The sequence below is a fragment of the Papio anubis genome, chromosome 6 (genome assembly GCF_008728515.1).
Source record: "Papio anubis isolate 15944 chromosome 6, Panubis1.0, whole genome shotgun sequence".
Taxonomy (NCBI): Eukaryota; Metazoa; Chordata; class Mammalia; order Primates; family Cercopithecidae; genus Papio; species Papio anubis.
Window position 1 is genome coordinate 71,366,547 of NC_044981.1, and position 16,560 is coordinate 71,383,106.

The following is a 16,560-nucleotide window of genomic DNA, read 5'->3' on the forward strand; positions in this document are numbered from 1 at the left end:
TGACAGATCATGATGTGATTATTGGCATATAATGAAAAAGGAATTTAAAGAACAAGAACAGTGCTGTAACAAAACTCCATCTGTTCCCATCTACTTATTTATCTAAAGAAGTTTTCTCAACACCTAACTGAAACTAAGTAAGATAATAGGGATAAAATTGATGTTAAATTTAGTCTCATTTTATCAATGCACAATATAAATAATGACAAATTGTATATGAACAATTAGAGGAGCAAAACCAAAGCAATCACTTTGATCCAGAGGCAGAAGCTAAGGAAGCGTAAGCTACAGATCCTTTTTTAACATTGATTTCTTCCAAAGCCCTGTTTAGAATTTTGCATTTGCGATTTTGTATTTACAAACATTAACAACCACAAAACTTGAATCTCACTCTATATCCATCAACAAAAACTAAAACTATATGTGTTTAGTTTTAATTGATTATATATTAAAAATGATAAATGCAACTGAATCCAGAAGAAATTTATTTTTACACATAAATCTTATAGTCACAAGAAATAAAAAATGTGATTTCAATTTATGTTCATATTTTTGTTACTAAAAAGTATTTTAGAGCAATCAATAACAGATTTTTCAAGCATAAACATAAATTACATTAAAATGGGACTCTGAGAAGTGGAATGGAAATGTAAGTGTATGGAGAAAAAGAAACCATGTGACATTTCCTACTGTTAAGAAGAATTTTCTCACCTATCTGTTAAAAGAATTTGATGGTAAATATTGAGTGGCTGTGGTAGATTCTACTGGATACATAAGAAAGATCCAATTCTAGTTTTATTTTAAATATCAATATTTACAACTCACCAAAAATTACAACCTATTTATTAAACTTGCCAAAAAACTTTAGATGTCAATGGAAAAGCATGCGAGGGGATTATATAGCTTAAAAGTTGTTTTAGGGGCTTAAGTGAGCAAAAAATGTTGGAAGCCTCCCTATAAGCATTTGTAATATGTTGATTTTTACCTCTAGAGCAATGGAAACAATTGGAGCCTTTAGGGCAGAGGCTGACACCATCTGACTTACTAAAGAAACACTTAAAGAAACGTTGCTGTGCTGAGAAAAAGGACTGTGGGGAGGAATAGGGTGAGAGGAGACCAATCTGGAGACTCTTATGCCTGTATGTTATTCCCTCCTCTCCACTTATTCCACGTCTGGATTTCTCTTAGACTCCTTTTTGATCAATAGCAGCTCAGGTCATTTACCAGCAGCAACCTGACCAGAACCTTCAAGGTAATTGTTCTTTTAATGAGTAACCCACAAAGACAGGAGAGGGTGCAGTCCTGACCGCCTCAAATGTGCCATCTGGTTTCTCACGCTGGGGGAAATAACAGGGATCAACATGTGGGAAGCAATGGAGTACCTCACCCTGCAGAATTCATTTTTGTGAACTGTCTAATATCAGGCAAGGATCAAGAAGTTTTAATGCCTTGTCTGATACAAACCAGCAAGCTGTCTCTGATCCTTCATCTCTGGTCAATAGTCTACATAATATGCAAGAAGGAAACGGCACTTAGATGTTTTCAGATTTGTCCAGATCCTAACAGTTGTATGTCCAGTCTAAGCAAACCAGCCGCCTTTGCTAGCCTTCTTTCCCACATACTCCATACTCTCTCTCTGGGGATGTTGTCTTGTGGCTACTTCAGTTCAAAACCTATATAAGTGCCAGAGATACAACAATACATAAAATAAACTAGCACTGTCTTTGGTGACTTTCATGGATAATATCTAAGTATTGGTGAGTTTCATGGACATTTTCTGTGTGTGAAACATGGGGGAAGATATTATGTGATAATCTCTTCTGGTTACAAGTTAGGCACAACCTTTGAGTGTGTGGCTTTTGGTCTCAGATTAAGACTTGTTTTTATTTCATTCCAATTTAAGTCTTGAACTAATTGTGTTCTTCGTTGAGCCTAGCTGCTCCCAGTTGAGCCCAACCTCAGACTGGCAGGCATCATAACTCATGTAGACAGATGTATACAGAAGTTCATTTTCCTGGGTGCTATGTAGCCTGAGGATGCATTACCAGTTATGCAGAGATTTCTGCAGGCAGTTCCTGTCATATGGTTGGGGAGACTGAGGTTGAGCAGTCAAGTAGGAGGTGCTATTTTTGTTGCTTGCATCTTCTTCCTAGTTCTGCTCCTTTCCCTGCTGTCCTTTCTCCTACCACAGGACACAGAACTACTCAAAACCTTCCATAAGGGCCCTGAAAGAATCTTCTTCCTAGAGCACAGTGTCTGAAGTTGCTTTAAGAATTATCTCCCTGTGACATTGTAGTTTATAGGGATCATAATGTTAAGGAGGAAATCTCAGACTCTTTCTGAGGGGCAGGCTTTCTTTTTCTGTGGCTCCTCTGATGTCAGTTTTCTCTTGGACGCTTCTCACAAGCCAGGAGGCATAGAATCTTTCCATGATTGGCAGCACAAGCCCACAACCCATCAGGATAGTCCCCCATCCTTACTGGGGAAGTATCAAAAAAACCCTTGAAAGTTGAGACATCAAAGGACTTCAGGGCTGGGAGGGATCTGAAAACTTCTCAAAATTGGAGTTTTCTAAACCTTTGATTTACCTGTTCTGTACTCTCCTCCTTTGAACCTACTGGGAGGGACTGCCACAGTGATTCTAAAGAAATCCAGCACCTTCGCCTCCCCCCGACCCCAGTCTTCCCACAGTTGCCAGCCGATGCCTGAAATCTGATCACAGAACGTCAGCTTCTCTGCTGAAGGTCATATCCTAAGTCATTTGATGGTGTAGGAAGAACCCCAGGGAGCACATACCCTGGAGGCCAGACACGGCAGTCTGTAATTGGAAGTCCTGGCCTGCAGACAGTTATTCGCAATTAGTATTGTTAGACCAATGGTATGTGAAAATGCGCAGTACAGAGTTGCGCACACATTAGGGGGAGAAATAACACACTGAAATGGGAGTCAGGACACTTAGTTCTACCCCTGTTCTGCTGCCAGCTGTGCCCCTGAACATGAAACTTTACTTCATCAGATCTCAGTTTTCTTATCTGTACAAAGGGAGTGTTGGATAGATGTTCTCTAGATTAGTGCTTCTAGAACTTTAAAGTACAAATGGATTTTACCTGTGGAACTTGTTAAAATGCAGATTCTGACAGTAGGTCTCAGGTGGGATCTGTGATTCTGTATTTCTAACAAGTTTCCAGGTGGTGGTGATGCTGTTGATCTGTAGACAACAGGGAGTAGCAAGAACTAGGACCCTATCCATCTTTAACCTTCTCTAAGGCACACATAAATGTGAAAGAAAGATCTAGGTTTTTTTTTTTTTTTTTTCGGCGGGGATGGAGTCTCACTCTGTTGCCTAGGCTGGAGTAGAGTGATGTGATCTTGGCTCACTTCAACCTCCACCTCCTGGATTCAAGCGATTCTCCTGCCTCAGCCTCCTGAGTTGCTGGGATTATAGGCCTGTGCCACCAGCTAATTTTTGTGTTTTTAGTAGAGACAGGGTTTCACCATATTGGCCAGGCTGGTCTTGAACTCCCGACCTCAAGCGATCTGCCTACCTCGGTCTCCCAAAGTGCTGGGATTACAAGAGTGAGCCACCACGCCTGGCCAAGACCTAGTTTTTGGTGTTGGGTAGGGGAGACAGAGAGGGAGGGAAATAGAGGGAGAGACACAGGTGAGGGTGAGGGGAGTCTGAAGGGAGGCATCCGTATAGCAGGAAGTTTGGCTGGAGCACAGAGCATTTGTGCTTTGAGATAAGCACATTTATGATTCTACCACAAAGCTCAGAACATTTCACTGTGTTGCTTTTAAGCCCTGGAAAATGAAATAATTCAATGTTCCATTTGATTTGGGAATATGGATGCTTTCTCTTCTAAGTTTGAAAGATGTCAACAGATAATTTTGTAAAAGTAGCAACAAGAACAGTAAGTGGTTCTCTCTGTCAGAGGAACACCATTTTGTAGCTGGGTCTTATTTCTTGTTTCTTTGTGAACCAATTTGTTCAACTTAAGAAACTCATGCTGATGAATAGTAAAATTTCATATTACCTAGGGGCAGCCATAAAGATAATGGACTGTCATTGCTGTGGGGAGAAAAACAATGGTTTGTTTCATCCAGGGAAACAAGAATGAAAGAGGCAACCTAATCAAGAATAAAGAGCTGAGAATAAAAATTCAGAGCTAAAAATTTTGTTGCAGCAATAAATAGTCTATTCTAAATACCTGCAGTGAATCCTATCTGTGAATGTTGTAAAGAATTAGAAGTTATGTGAAAACAGGAGTAGTTGCATTCATATTCAGTGTGATGCAAACACTATATGTACGTCCATCCCTGAGCAAACGATATGGAATTTACCAGGGTCATTATCTGATCAATGTGTAGGCACACTCGAAATTAGTAATTTAGGCATGTCAGTGTCTTTTCTCTATTTTCCCAATGGGCTCTTTGTGTTCTGTGTACACCAACAAGCATTGGCCAGTACCTGCTCTGTGGAGATGCCCTTCTATGACCTCAGAATAGTAATATAGTGCCCTTGATTTTCTATAGTGAGAGTCTTCTTTCAGACTATGATCCAGTACTTTTCACTTTTCTATGGGTGTGGCTTCTTTCAGAAAGTGAATATCTTTTTACTTCCACAGAAAATGAGACACATGAGGAACAACAGACTTGATATTTTTGAGACTGTTAGTTAATTATGCTTCCAAAACCAATAAGAACTCTTCAGATTAATTTAACCCCGACACATCTAACAGAAATAGACATCCAAGAAGTTTTCTGGATGTTAGCGTTATGAAATGGGTACTCAGTTGTCATAGTGTACAACACATCACAGGCTGGAATTGAACCAGCTTGCTCTAGTAGATGGGCTTTAAATAAAGCAGGGTCGTTCTGCTTTTTGGAATGGAAGCAAACATCTAGTGTGATCAAGGTAGAAATCAGTAAAACTCAACTTTCGCATGTAAGACAATTGAATTTAGGACTCAGAGAGACAAGATATTCTGCATTATTTGGAGCCACCTGGGGAATTTTAATAGTAGCTACCAAGGATTTGTTTTTTTCTTTTAAAAAAGAAGCCATGAGAGTTTTGTCATCCATAGTTAGTTAGTGAAAAGGATAGTCACTGATGGCTGCGCTGTGATTAACTCCTTAATGGTTTCTGGGAATGCCATCAGAATCCTGTTAAGCAGTCTTGGGGTAAAAAGTGGACTGTAACTCTGCTAGAAACCACTGTAATTGTGTTGTAAATTCTGCTAACACTCCTGCATTATATCTTGGTAACCACTCTTAATTTGTTTCTCCTCTGCACTTCAACCGTCTCTAGGTTTCCAAACTTTAAAGTTTCTGCTGGATCATCAATACACTAACTTATAAGAGGATCTGGATTGTAATGTTGCTTTTGAAAAATAAAATCTTAGGTCATAAATCAATTTGCTTAGATCCCTGACATTGCAATCATCCTGTGCTTCTTACTCATATGAACAACATTAAAATGCAATATTGAGCATTGGCAAAAATAAAAAAATAAAGGGGTAAAATCTGGATGCCAAGGTTTTCTGGTGATTTATAAATGCCCTTTTGGTTCTATGCTGCACAAGATATTACTTTAAACCATAAGAGCTGATATCTACCATAGTTTTGAATGTTTATTATTCATTACTATCAGATTACCACTAGGTCGATTTTTATAATTCTTGTGGCTAAATGACAGACCTGGAAGTTTTAGGCTAAAGACAACCTATGAATGAATGAAAGGGAAGGGATGGAAATAACACAAGGCTAAACAGGTTTCACCTCTTTCCTTACCTCTCAATCTATAATAAGCTTGAAGACTGGCTAAAATCTGTTTCATGGATTCCTGTGGACAGACTTTAACCCCCGTTGGGAAAAATGCGGATCTTTTTGTTCGATGCTTTGCCAAATCGAATATTCGTCTCATAGTTGACATTTTGTACATTTTTTCAGTACTTTCAGTTGTTTCATTTCTTGGGGGATTGTCTATGTCTTTAGTTTCAGAATGGTATATGTTAATGGAGATATCTGTAAAAGAAAGATTGATATCCTGGTGAATATATACATTTATGTGATATATGTGACATATATGGATAAATGACTGAAATAAACTGAAAATTACAATCCTCTAGTTTATGAAATTTCTACCTTGGTGCAACTGCTAAACGTAATATTCCAAATGACAAGGCATTTTCAGAAATAAGGGAATAGTATAATGAGCTGATCAAGCGTATTTTTAAAAAGCCAATGTCTCAAATCATCTTGCCTTTAGGAACTGCCAAATATTGAAACCATTTCCCACACATCTTTCTAAAAATCACTCCCCACTTAGCACTCAAGCCTCTCAGGAGATGTCTCTTATGATAGATAATATAATTCAAGCAGGGAATGATATAGCATTGCGGTGCCCAGAGGTGTACTGTTGATGAGGAAGTGGAGTGCTTCTAAAAACCTAGGGGAAAAAGGCAGCAAAATAACCTTCCTGCCTATTAGTGGCAGCCCTAGGAATTCTGTATGGGCAGGGCTCAGAGCATGGCAATCTGGCTGAAAGTGGGTTGGAGCAAGGATGTATCTTAGAGTTGTATTTACAGTGCAAGCTTTGCCGTTTCATGAAGTATGGTGAGAGGAAGGATGAAGGGGGAGGATGCCAAGGGGCAGGCTGGCAGAGAATGTAACTCTCTTCTAAGCCATTTCATCCTGCTGGCATGGCTGGTATCTACTAGGGTTAGGTCTAGACTGCATTTTTAACTTTCTGGACCTCTCATAATAATAACTTAGATTCATCAAACACTTTTTAATTTTGAATTTTTATATGTATTATCTCATAGCCTCACAAAAGCTTTACAACATAGGTGAAACAGATATCATTTTTCTCAGTTCATCAGCGTTTAGGGTACTAAGGCTCAGAGTGGCAGTGTGTGTTAACAGTGTAGTGAGATCTAAGTTACATATAAATGTGAAAGACAGACCTAGGTTTTGATGTTGGGTTTGGGAGAAAAAGAGAGAGAGGGGAAGAGAGGGTGGCAGAGAATGTTAACAGTGTAGTCAGATCTCAATTATTCCTCCTCTACTCCATCTCTTTCCTTTTATCCATTCTACCTTTAAAAAAATTATTGATGAAAGATTGGGACCTCTTACTATGGCCTCTTGAGACTCCAAACATGTGGTTTATAGAGACTTATAATCCCATTTTACTAGGTAAGGCTCTCAAACCCATATCTCGTGAAATGTGATAAAAGGGGAATCCAAGCAGGATAGCTGAAGAGCAATTCGAATCTTTTTGCAAAGCATGAAAGTCCCTCAGTATTGTAGAGGGTGGAGAAAGTCCATCTGGGAACACATATTCCTGTCACTTTGAGAAGTCTCAGAGTGCCCTGTGTTAGCCTTGGGCAGAGGTACATTCTTAGGAAAGAATCTCCAGGAAGGGAGGAAATTTACAGCTTAATTGGCTTACCCAGCGACACACTAGACCCATAAATCATAATCTCTGAGTAGAATATGGGCATCAGCAATTTTTGAAGATCCTTGGGTAATTTCAATATGCAGGCAGGTTTGGGAATCACTGTTCTATAGATCTACTAAGATGCTTCCACATGAAGAATCAAGAGGGGTGCCTCTCAAACTGGCTTACACAGTAAGAAAGTTATCACCTCCAAAAGACAGCCAGAGGCAGGGAATGCCTGGTGGAAATGGAGGTCTGGCTCTGCTTGTCTGCTTCTGTCCCTTCGTGTGGTGATATCATCCACGGGCAGGCTTCCATCAAATTCCCCTGATGATGGCCAGCAGCACTGGATCACCACCTTGACTCTCATTCATGTTGAAAAATAGCCTTTCCCTTAGGTCTGGCTGACTTAGACCATGTTCCTGGAGCAAGACCAGTTGCAAGGGATATGCCAGTGCTGTCAGCTTGATCTGAATAATTACAGAGCAGGAAACTGGGATTACTTGAAGTGGCTCATTCTAACCACAGAGTTGGAACCAGTTTTTCCTGAGTCAAAATGACTGCATGGCGAAGTGAAAGGTGCCCATTCAATCTAGGGGCAAAGTGCAAAAGAGGGATGGGAGCCGAGCACACAGCTGTTAGTACCCATTACAGTTAGTAAAATGTGATTTTTTGTTGAGGAATGTTAATTTTAATAATCTTTTCAAGCAGTTTGTAGATTGCAATAAACTTGTCATAGTAAAAAGTAAGTTTTTATTATATTTGAATTGCCATTTAGAATGGAAGACAAAGCTGCCTCATTGGGTACTTCTAAGTCTAGGCAGTGTAACACAGACCATATTTAGAGAGGCTGTGCCCCTATATGCTTGCCCTTCTCCATTCTTCTCACTGTGCCTGCCTGTAATGTGTGGGGTCCTGCTATCGGGCTGGTCCTGTTCTGTACCTCGTCATCACCACAGTCTTTGGTCCTTTGGGGCTGGTCCTATTCTTACTGTCTAATGTTATGCCCTATAGAACTCTCTGAGTAACTTGGCTTGGGAAGAGTATCTACTCCACCCTGGCTCTGGGAACAGTGTTACTGTCCCGGAATTTTTTCCAGGTGGATCCTTTTGATCCTAACACTTTGCTCATATCCAGGCTCGCTGACAGAGATCCTATTTGATATGAATCTTTAGGTTTCATTCTATCAGGGCAGGTAACTTTGACTTGGGAAGAGTGTCTACTCTACCCTGGCTCTGGGAACAATGTTGCTGTCCTGGAATTTTTCCCAGGTGGATCCCTGTGGATCCTAACACTTTGTTTATATCCAGGTTCACTGACAGAGATCCTATTTGATATGAGTCATTAGGTTTCATCCTATCAGGGTAGGTACACAAGCGGGGGTGAGAGGGTCACAGAGTTGCCCTGTTTCTCAGCACTTCCATGAGCTCCCACCTTTCCCTTTCCCCTAGTAGGGTCAGTATTTCCCCGTTCTCCACACGTCAGCAAGTCCACACAGCTAAGGGTCTACAAAGGCAAATTAGGGTAATGTGAATCCATTTGCCTGGGATACCCCAGTTTGTAGCTGTTATCCTTTCATTCTCAAATGTGTCCCTGTTTGGGAAATAAATTATAAGGTCACCCGGTTTTAAATATCTCCTGCTGGAGGAGACCCGAGACAAATACTCTACAAATGGTTGTTTCTTTCCTCTAGGAAGTACCATGTTCCACTTTTGAATATCTCCCCTTAACAAATTCCTTCCTTTGGGTTGAAAATTACTTTCTGATAACTTTCACATATCAGTCCCATTTCTGTCCTCTGGTGCAGCAAACCCCAAGATACAACTACTTCCATAAACACTTCCTCATCTTTTTCCTATTTTAGGTTCTCTTGGCTGAACAAACAACCTCCATTTTTTTTTTTTTTTTTTTTTTTGGTATTATACGAATATTAGATACCTTGACTACTCTGTTTCTGTGACACAAAACCAACCACAGAGAACCCCCTTTGATGATGCTATAGCTCGGGCTGGGATTAGAATCTTTTGTTTATGCCTCTGCCCCATCCTCACTAGAGACGAGGTGAGAGATCAGAAACTTAGGGTTACCTGAATCCAAGGATGTTTGTAGGACAGGCCACAGTGACAAGGTCTGTTTGTTATGGATTTCAATGAAATAAAAAGAGCTGATAGTTGTTGGAACTAACGAAAGCACTTCTGAGTAAGGCAATTAGACCAGATCAGATGCTGTTCTCCAGTGCTGCATAAATTGTAATGTTGATACTGAACTGAACGTTTAAAGATTCTTTGCGTCACTTTTGCGAGTTTGATATTTTTGGTGTATATAAGTATTTGAAAAGAGGAGGTGAAAATTTAATGAGAATGAATTGATAGTTGGAAGACTTGCTACACAATAGAGTATATTTAATAAAAGACTGGAAAAGTTTTTGAGGCAGGAAATCTCTAAGATGATGACAAAATGAGGGTAACCTACATGATGATGAATTGGCTGCCATCAACAACTGTTTCTGAATGAAATTCAGAGTTACAAAGAGAAGGGCAAAGTGATTTCAGGAAAAAAAAACACCTTCACTTTGAGTTGAAAATTACTTTCTGATAACTCCCATATATCAGTCCTATTTCTGCCCTCTGGTATAGCAAACACCACGCTACAGCTAATTCTGTAAACACTTCCTCATATTTTCCCTACTTTAGGTAGTTCTAAAAAGAGTATTGGAGTAAAATAATACTAGAACAGTTTAATTAAATTAAGAATTAAGAAAAAAATACAATTGTACTATTTTAAATTATAGATTAAACACTAGGAAAATGACCTTTAAGCCAATGGTTTCGGAAATAGTCATATCATTGAATAAAGAAAAGACAGAAATGGAAAGTAATACATTTGAATATTCAGAACTTCTAAATATAGATGAGGAACAGCTGTAATATGCATGGTGTTTACTTTCTGAATTTAGCTTAAATACATTCATTACTTATGAAGGAAAAAGGTAGTAGCAACACAAATCATATAATGTCACTCAAGTATTCAAAATGTTTTCATAGAACCAATGGTATACAGGGCCTGGAGCTGTCACTTACTAGTTGTATAATGTGGGTGTACTTGACATCCAAGTACATCCTGAGTTTCCTCATCTATAAAATGGGGAATAATAATACCTCCCTTACAGGGTTTCTGTGATATTAAATGAGTTATAACATGGGCAGCATCTAAAACAGTGTAAGACACAGTGTAAGTGCTCAATAAAAACTCCTTTATCAGATAATCGAGGCATTCCACTTGTTGGTACCACTCTTCCTTTCTTTACCCTCTCTCTCTTTTTTTTTTTTTAGTAAGATCTCTAAAGCTTTATTCAAAATGTTCATTAGTCAGTAGAATAACATTTTATAAATCAGTGAAAACCTGTACCTACGAAAATTATAAAATAAAATACCAGCAATAGCATGAAATCACACAGTCTAAAATTAGACATATTTAGAACTGGTTTGTGCGAAAAATGCAGCTCACAAGTTTTCTTAATATGTCATGGATTAAATATAGTATTTTCGTTACCAGCATAGCTTGGTTCTTATTCCCACTCTGCCCCTACCACTCTTCCGTTTGAACACACCCTTCACTGTGCGAATCCTCAGCCCTCAGACAGGACTATGTCTATGCCCTGAAGTCTTCCTGCTTCCACACTGCAGTGCTCATCTCGTGTTTGTCTTTCATATGGGAGGCGCTTTGTTGTTTTCCTACTTTTCCTTTAAGAGCTAGTGAAATGTTACATTCTCCACTATGCTTTCTCAGATCCCACATTCAGGATTCTTTCATTGCTCCCTCCTGTTCCTCCAGGGTGGTTCACATCTCTATGGCATTCACTGATGCACCTGTATTCATTAAGTGACTACTGTTTCAGGTCCACTATGGCACATAGCTGTAAATGAGATAAACAAAAGCTATGAAACTTGTGTTGTAGTGCTTCCTTTATCCTGTCTTGAATACTAATTTGTTGTAAATATGAGTTTCTCCCTTTAGACTGCAAATACCTTTGGGATCTGTATTGTAGTCTTGCCCTCCCCTCTCCAATTCACCTTGGCGCTTGCCTAGTACAATGTTTTGTACATGACAGAGATGCAATACATATTAATTAAGTGAATTAATGAAAAATGTGTGTGGAAATATTCATGGGATTTTTAGAATATATGTATGAATTAGATTTGTTTAAAAAACCATTAGACTATGAAAAAATGTTTCATGTCTTGCCCGCCTCCATTATTGCAACTCCTCTTTGAAATTTCTGTCCCCTTTCTAAGGGTCTAATATCGGAGGCTTAGGACACAGTCATCTTATTAAAGATAATATCCTAAGTGAAAAGGCAAATAAAAATTCTTTTGTGAATAAATACCAAAAGACCAGAAAAGAGACGGTTTATGTATAAAGTATATTTTAGTACAATCTGCATTCCCAGACACTTTCAATCTTTCCATAAATAAATAGTCAGTGGAACCAATTAAATATGTGGAGATCAATGAGGAAGAATATCATTATTACCTGGCTCTTGAGGATGACAACTCGCTTGCCACTCAATTATTGTACTTGACAGGTAAAACCAAAATCATAGTTAAATTCAACCTGTTGCCTACACCTTACCTGAATCTTTGTATAGTTGATCATGGCTGGAGAAAAACAAGCATTAGAACTCATTTTAAATTTATGATCCTTAAGTAAGATCACATTATATTTCTCTGGTCCAATTCAGTTTTGTACTCTCCTGGAGAGCTACACACTTTTCTCAGATTTCTGGTACCTTCTTGCTGATTCTTGCTCTTAGCTGATTAGTTTGCTTCACATTTTACTGAGAACAAGAGGAGCCAGAAGAGAACTTCCCAAGCATCCAGCACTGCATCTGCTCACTGCTCACTGGCTCCATCTGTGCTCATGGTCTATGCTTTGCCTCCTGTGACTATTTGATGATTGGTCTGTGCTCCTACTTAAGAGCCACTCTCCACTTAGGCACCAGGTTCCCTCCTTTTTCACCTTTCAAGAACGTTCTTCCAGAAACTCTTCTCTAACTTTCCTACATCATTATTTTCCCTTTTTCTACTGGATTATTTCTAGAAGCACACAAATATCCTATTATTTTACCTTCTATTAAAAGAATCCTCTCTCTGTAGCATGTTTCCTCCAGATACTAGCTCATTTTTCTATTTACACTGACAGCAAAACTCTTTAAAAAGACCTGTCTTTTCAGTGTGGCAGTTCCTCAAAGACCTAAGGACAGAAATACCATTTGATCCAGCAGTCCCATTACTGCATATGCCCAAAGGAATATAAAGCATTCTGTTATAAAGGCATATGCATGCATATGTTCATTGTAGTATTGTTCATAATAGCAAATACATGGAATCAACCTAATGCCCATCAATGATAGACAGGATAAAGAAAATGTGGTACTCATACACCATGGAATACTATACAGCCATAAAAAAGAATGAATTTATGTCCTTTGCAGGGACATGGGTGAAGCTGGAGGCCATTATTCTTAGCAAAGTAATACAGGAACAGAAAACAAAACACTGCATGTTATAAGTGGAAGTTAAATGATGAGAACACATGGATACATAGAGGTGAACAACACACACTTGGGCCTATCAGAGAGTGGAGGGTGGTTGGAGGGAGAGGATCAGAAAAAATAACTATTGGGTACTAGGCTTAATAGCTGAGTGATGAAATAATCTATACACCAAACCTCCACGACACAGTTTTCCGATATAATGAAACTGCACATTTACCCCTGCACTTAAAAGTTAAAATAAAAAAAGATTTGTCTTTCCCTCCTTTTCCAAGACAAGAGGAGGGAAGATCTTCCTAGTGAGTGAAGATTTCCTCTGATACCACAGGCATATATACCAATACCTGTCCCCTACCTTTACTCTCTCTCTCTCTCTCTGTCTCTCTCTCTTTCATTCTCTTTATATTTCAGTATTTGTGATGTGCTCATAGAGCCTGGTGTATTCAACGTGTGAATATGACCCTTCACCAGAAGGTGTGACTAGCTAACACACAATATACAGAAAGTGACCGTAAACTATAGCTCCACTGATCCCTTCTCTGAATTTGGATATTGACATTTGTTGATGGGGGAGGTGGTGAGGGTGGTGGTTTTGTAACAAAATAGACAATTTGGGAAAAGGCAGGGATTTAACACAGTAGGATGGGCTCCCTTGAGCTGGGAGGTTCTTATGAAAGACCTGGCAGGTAGAAAGTATTTAGGTGGGCATACAGGAGGACAAGACGTTGATGGGCAGGGAACCTTCTAGCAGGCTAAGAAAAATGGTTGGCACTGAAGGCTTAAGTTGGGGAGGTTGGTGTTCTTTATTTATTTACTTTCCTTTTAAAATTTAGCCACTCTATCCTGGAGCTGACCTAGATTCTGCAACCCAGTATAATTATGATAATTTTGGAAATTTCTAAATATATAGATAGGGAAATTAAAGGAACAACCACTGAATTTAAACACTTTCAAACATTACTTTATTCCAAAAAACAGACAAATCTGCCCAAGGATGTGAGTGGCAGTTCTGAAATAATGGGCTTTTGACTCTTTGTTTATTGTTTAAAAATTAGGTTTGGGCCGCCGGGCACAGTGGCTCATGCCTGTAATCCCAGCACTTTGGAGGCTGAGGCAGGCGGATCACTTAGAGCCAGGAGTTCGAGACTAGCCTGGCCAACAAGGTGAAACCCCATCTCTACTAAAAATACAAAAAAAGTTAGCCAGACATGGTGGCGCATCCCTGTAATCCCAGCTACTTGGGAGGCTGAGGCAGGAGAATTGCTTGAACCTGGGAGGCAGAGGTTGCAGTGAGCAGAGATTGTGACACTGCACTCCAGCCTGAGCGACAGAGTGAGACTCCTTCAAAAAAAAAAAAAAGTTAGGTTTGGATCACCTAAGCATGTTTATTAGTTAATGTGAAAGCCAGCCCTTTAGTCAAAGTACTATTTTCACTCTAGGTGGAAGGCTGATGGCCATGTGACTGCAGTGTTGACTGGTATCCCTGAAGACATAGGCCACATCATCTCCTTGTCATTTCACTGAAGAGTTTATTACTTTTTTCCTTCCAGTACCAAAGTTGGCTTCTAGTCAGGCTGCTTACAAAGTTTCTATTTCAGGCTCAGCTTTGCCTGCAAGTCATTCTCTTTCTTGGTTACATATTCAAGTGGATACTTACCAACCTGTTTGGACCATTCCTCACCAAACTCTCTCTTCTAGAGGAATTTTTTAAGCTATTTAACCCTGTAGGCATACAGAGGCTTACTGTACACATACAGTCACAATACTAGACATCAAGAATAGGAGAATCAGGTTTTCACGGTAGCATTGCTATGAAAGCAACAGCCATTGGTATAAGCACTTAGCAAACCCATTATGTCTTCCTAGGGGAAAAGGTCTCGATGTCTTAATGAATAAATTAACAGGAGCAGAGACAAAATTTACTGCAATTTCTACAGAACAAAAATCGTAATTTGAGGAACAGAACTCTATAGGGAGTAGGTAGGTAACATTTCAGCACCAAATCAACGACTGGAAGTTAAAAAAAAAACAACTCACAATTTAATTTTTCCCCAATTTTTCCAACCTTACTAAAAAAAGTGAGGGACCGTGGCCTTTCTGCAAATGCTTCTCTTGTTTGTGATGCATTATGCCTGGGTCCTCCCATTACATTAGTAGATTCTCAATTATACACCTGAGAAATTTTTCCTAAAAAGCAAAGGCAATTAAATACAAATCGTGCTTAACATACCTGAGTATGTATCAACAAATTATGCAGATTTTCTGAATACCTTGTTCAGTCTATCCCAGAATTTTTCCATGGATTTTAAGCATACTGTTTTCTGGGCAATAAAGCAGAGAACAGAGAAGCTTCTATAACTTGCTCTCCCACTTGCCCTCCTACAGGTAGTTCTCAACAAACTTACACAATGCCAGCCCCAATCTGTGGCCTTGGAGGCAAAACTTGTTGGAATAAATGATGCAAAAGGAGATCATAGAAAGTAAGGAAACTTGCAGTTCTTTCTTTTAATGAATTAGGAAGTAAACAGACTCTCACAATAGGCAGCATGCATGCTGATTATCAATAATGCATGGGGTGCACGTTATACCGTTTCCCTCTCTGTAGGTTTTGAAAATTGGATGCCATCACTGTCTTTTTTACCTCCAAAACTAGCCTTTCTTCAGCAGCAGTACTCCCTGCTGAGGCTAAAAATCAGCGGTCTCTTCTCTCAAATAATTAGAGTGGTTGCATTATTTTTCTCTTCTTGCAAAAATCAGGTTTAACCATCAGACTTGCTATGTCAGAAGGAAACGGTTAGGACCTTGGCAAAGACTTACAAGAAATAAGAGGTTGCTAGTGCCTACCTTCTATTCCATACATGTACATATGTACTGAGCCCTACCTCATTGCACAATAAAAAGAAAGAAAAAAAAAGAAGAACCAAATCCATAGGTGACATATGCACTTCTTGCTGAGGGCCTATGCAGCGTGGTGAGTGGGTAGGAACAGAACTGAAGTTGAAGGGAGAGGTGGAAAAGGAGGTTGCCTTTTTCGTGCCCAAAGGGGATGACCTTCTGAACAGGTAGAATTGCCAGTTGTTAAGGTCTGGTAAATGTCAGGGAGTGAAGAGGTAGGAGTCTAGCAGGGCCATGTTTTCAACTGTACCCTGAACAGAAATGTGTGCAAACTCGTCATCCATCTTAGTAGGGTGAGAGGACAGGGCATATTGAGGAGAGGAGAAGTGTTCTTTCTCAAAGCTGACTAGCTTCTGTGTCCTGGGAAAGGAGAGAAACACGTCTGAGCTCCTTGTTATGTGGTTGCAAGGAAAGGTAGTACACACTGCCTCCATTTAAGGCGGGAAATCACTTGGTAATGCAGCCTCTTGAATGAGGTACACTAACATTTAGCTGCCAGCTGCAGAGGTACTGTTCCTGCAAATTGAGAACTATATTTCTAGTAATGGGGGAATGCCTTTACTTCTCAAATAGGGGTACAGGCGCTCTCAAGGCATGCAGTACTGTGCCAGGGGTTGTGAGAAACCTTAGGATCAACACATGGCTTCTTCATGGAGTGCTAACTTTACTTTGG

General features: G+C 39.5%; 1 protein-coding gene across 1 annotated transcript in view; it reads right to left on the reverse strand.

Annotated features, from left to right (window-relative positions):
- The window catches only part of IMPG1 (interphotoreceptor matrix proteoglycan 1), a 146,533-nt gene that overhangs the window by 107,467 nt on the left and 22,506 nt on the right, over positions 1–16,560 (reverse strand). The window contains exon 2 of the mRNA XM_003897823.3: positions 5,791–6,024. Within this exon, the coding sequence (XP_003897872.2) occupies positions 5,791–6,024 (234 nt within the window). The remainder of the gene's footprint in view (positions 1–5,790; positions 6,025–16,560) is intronic.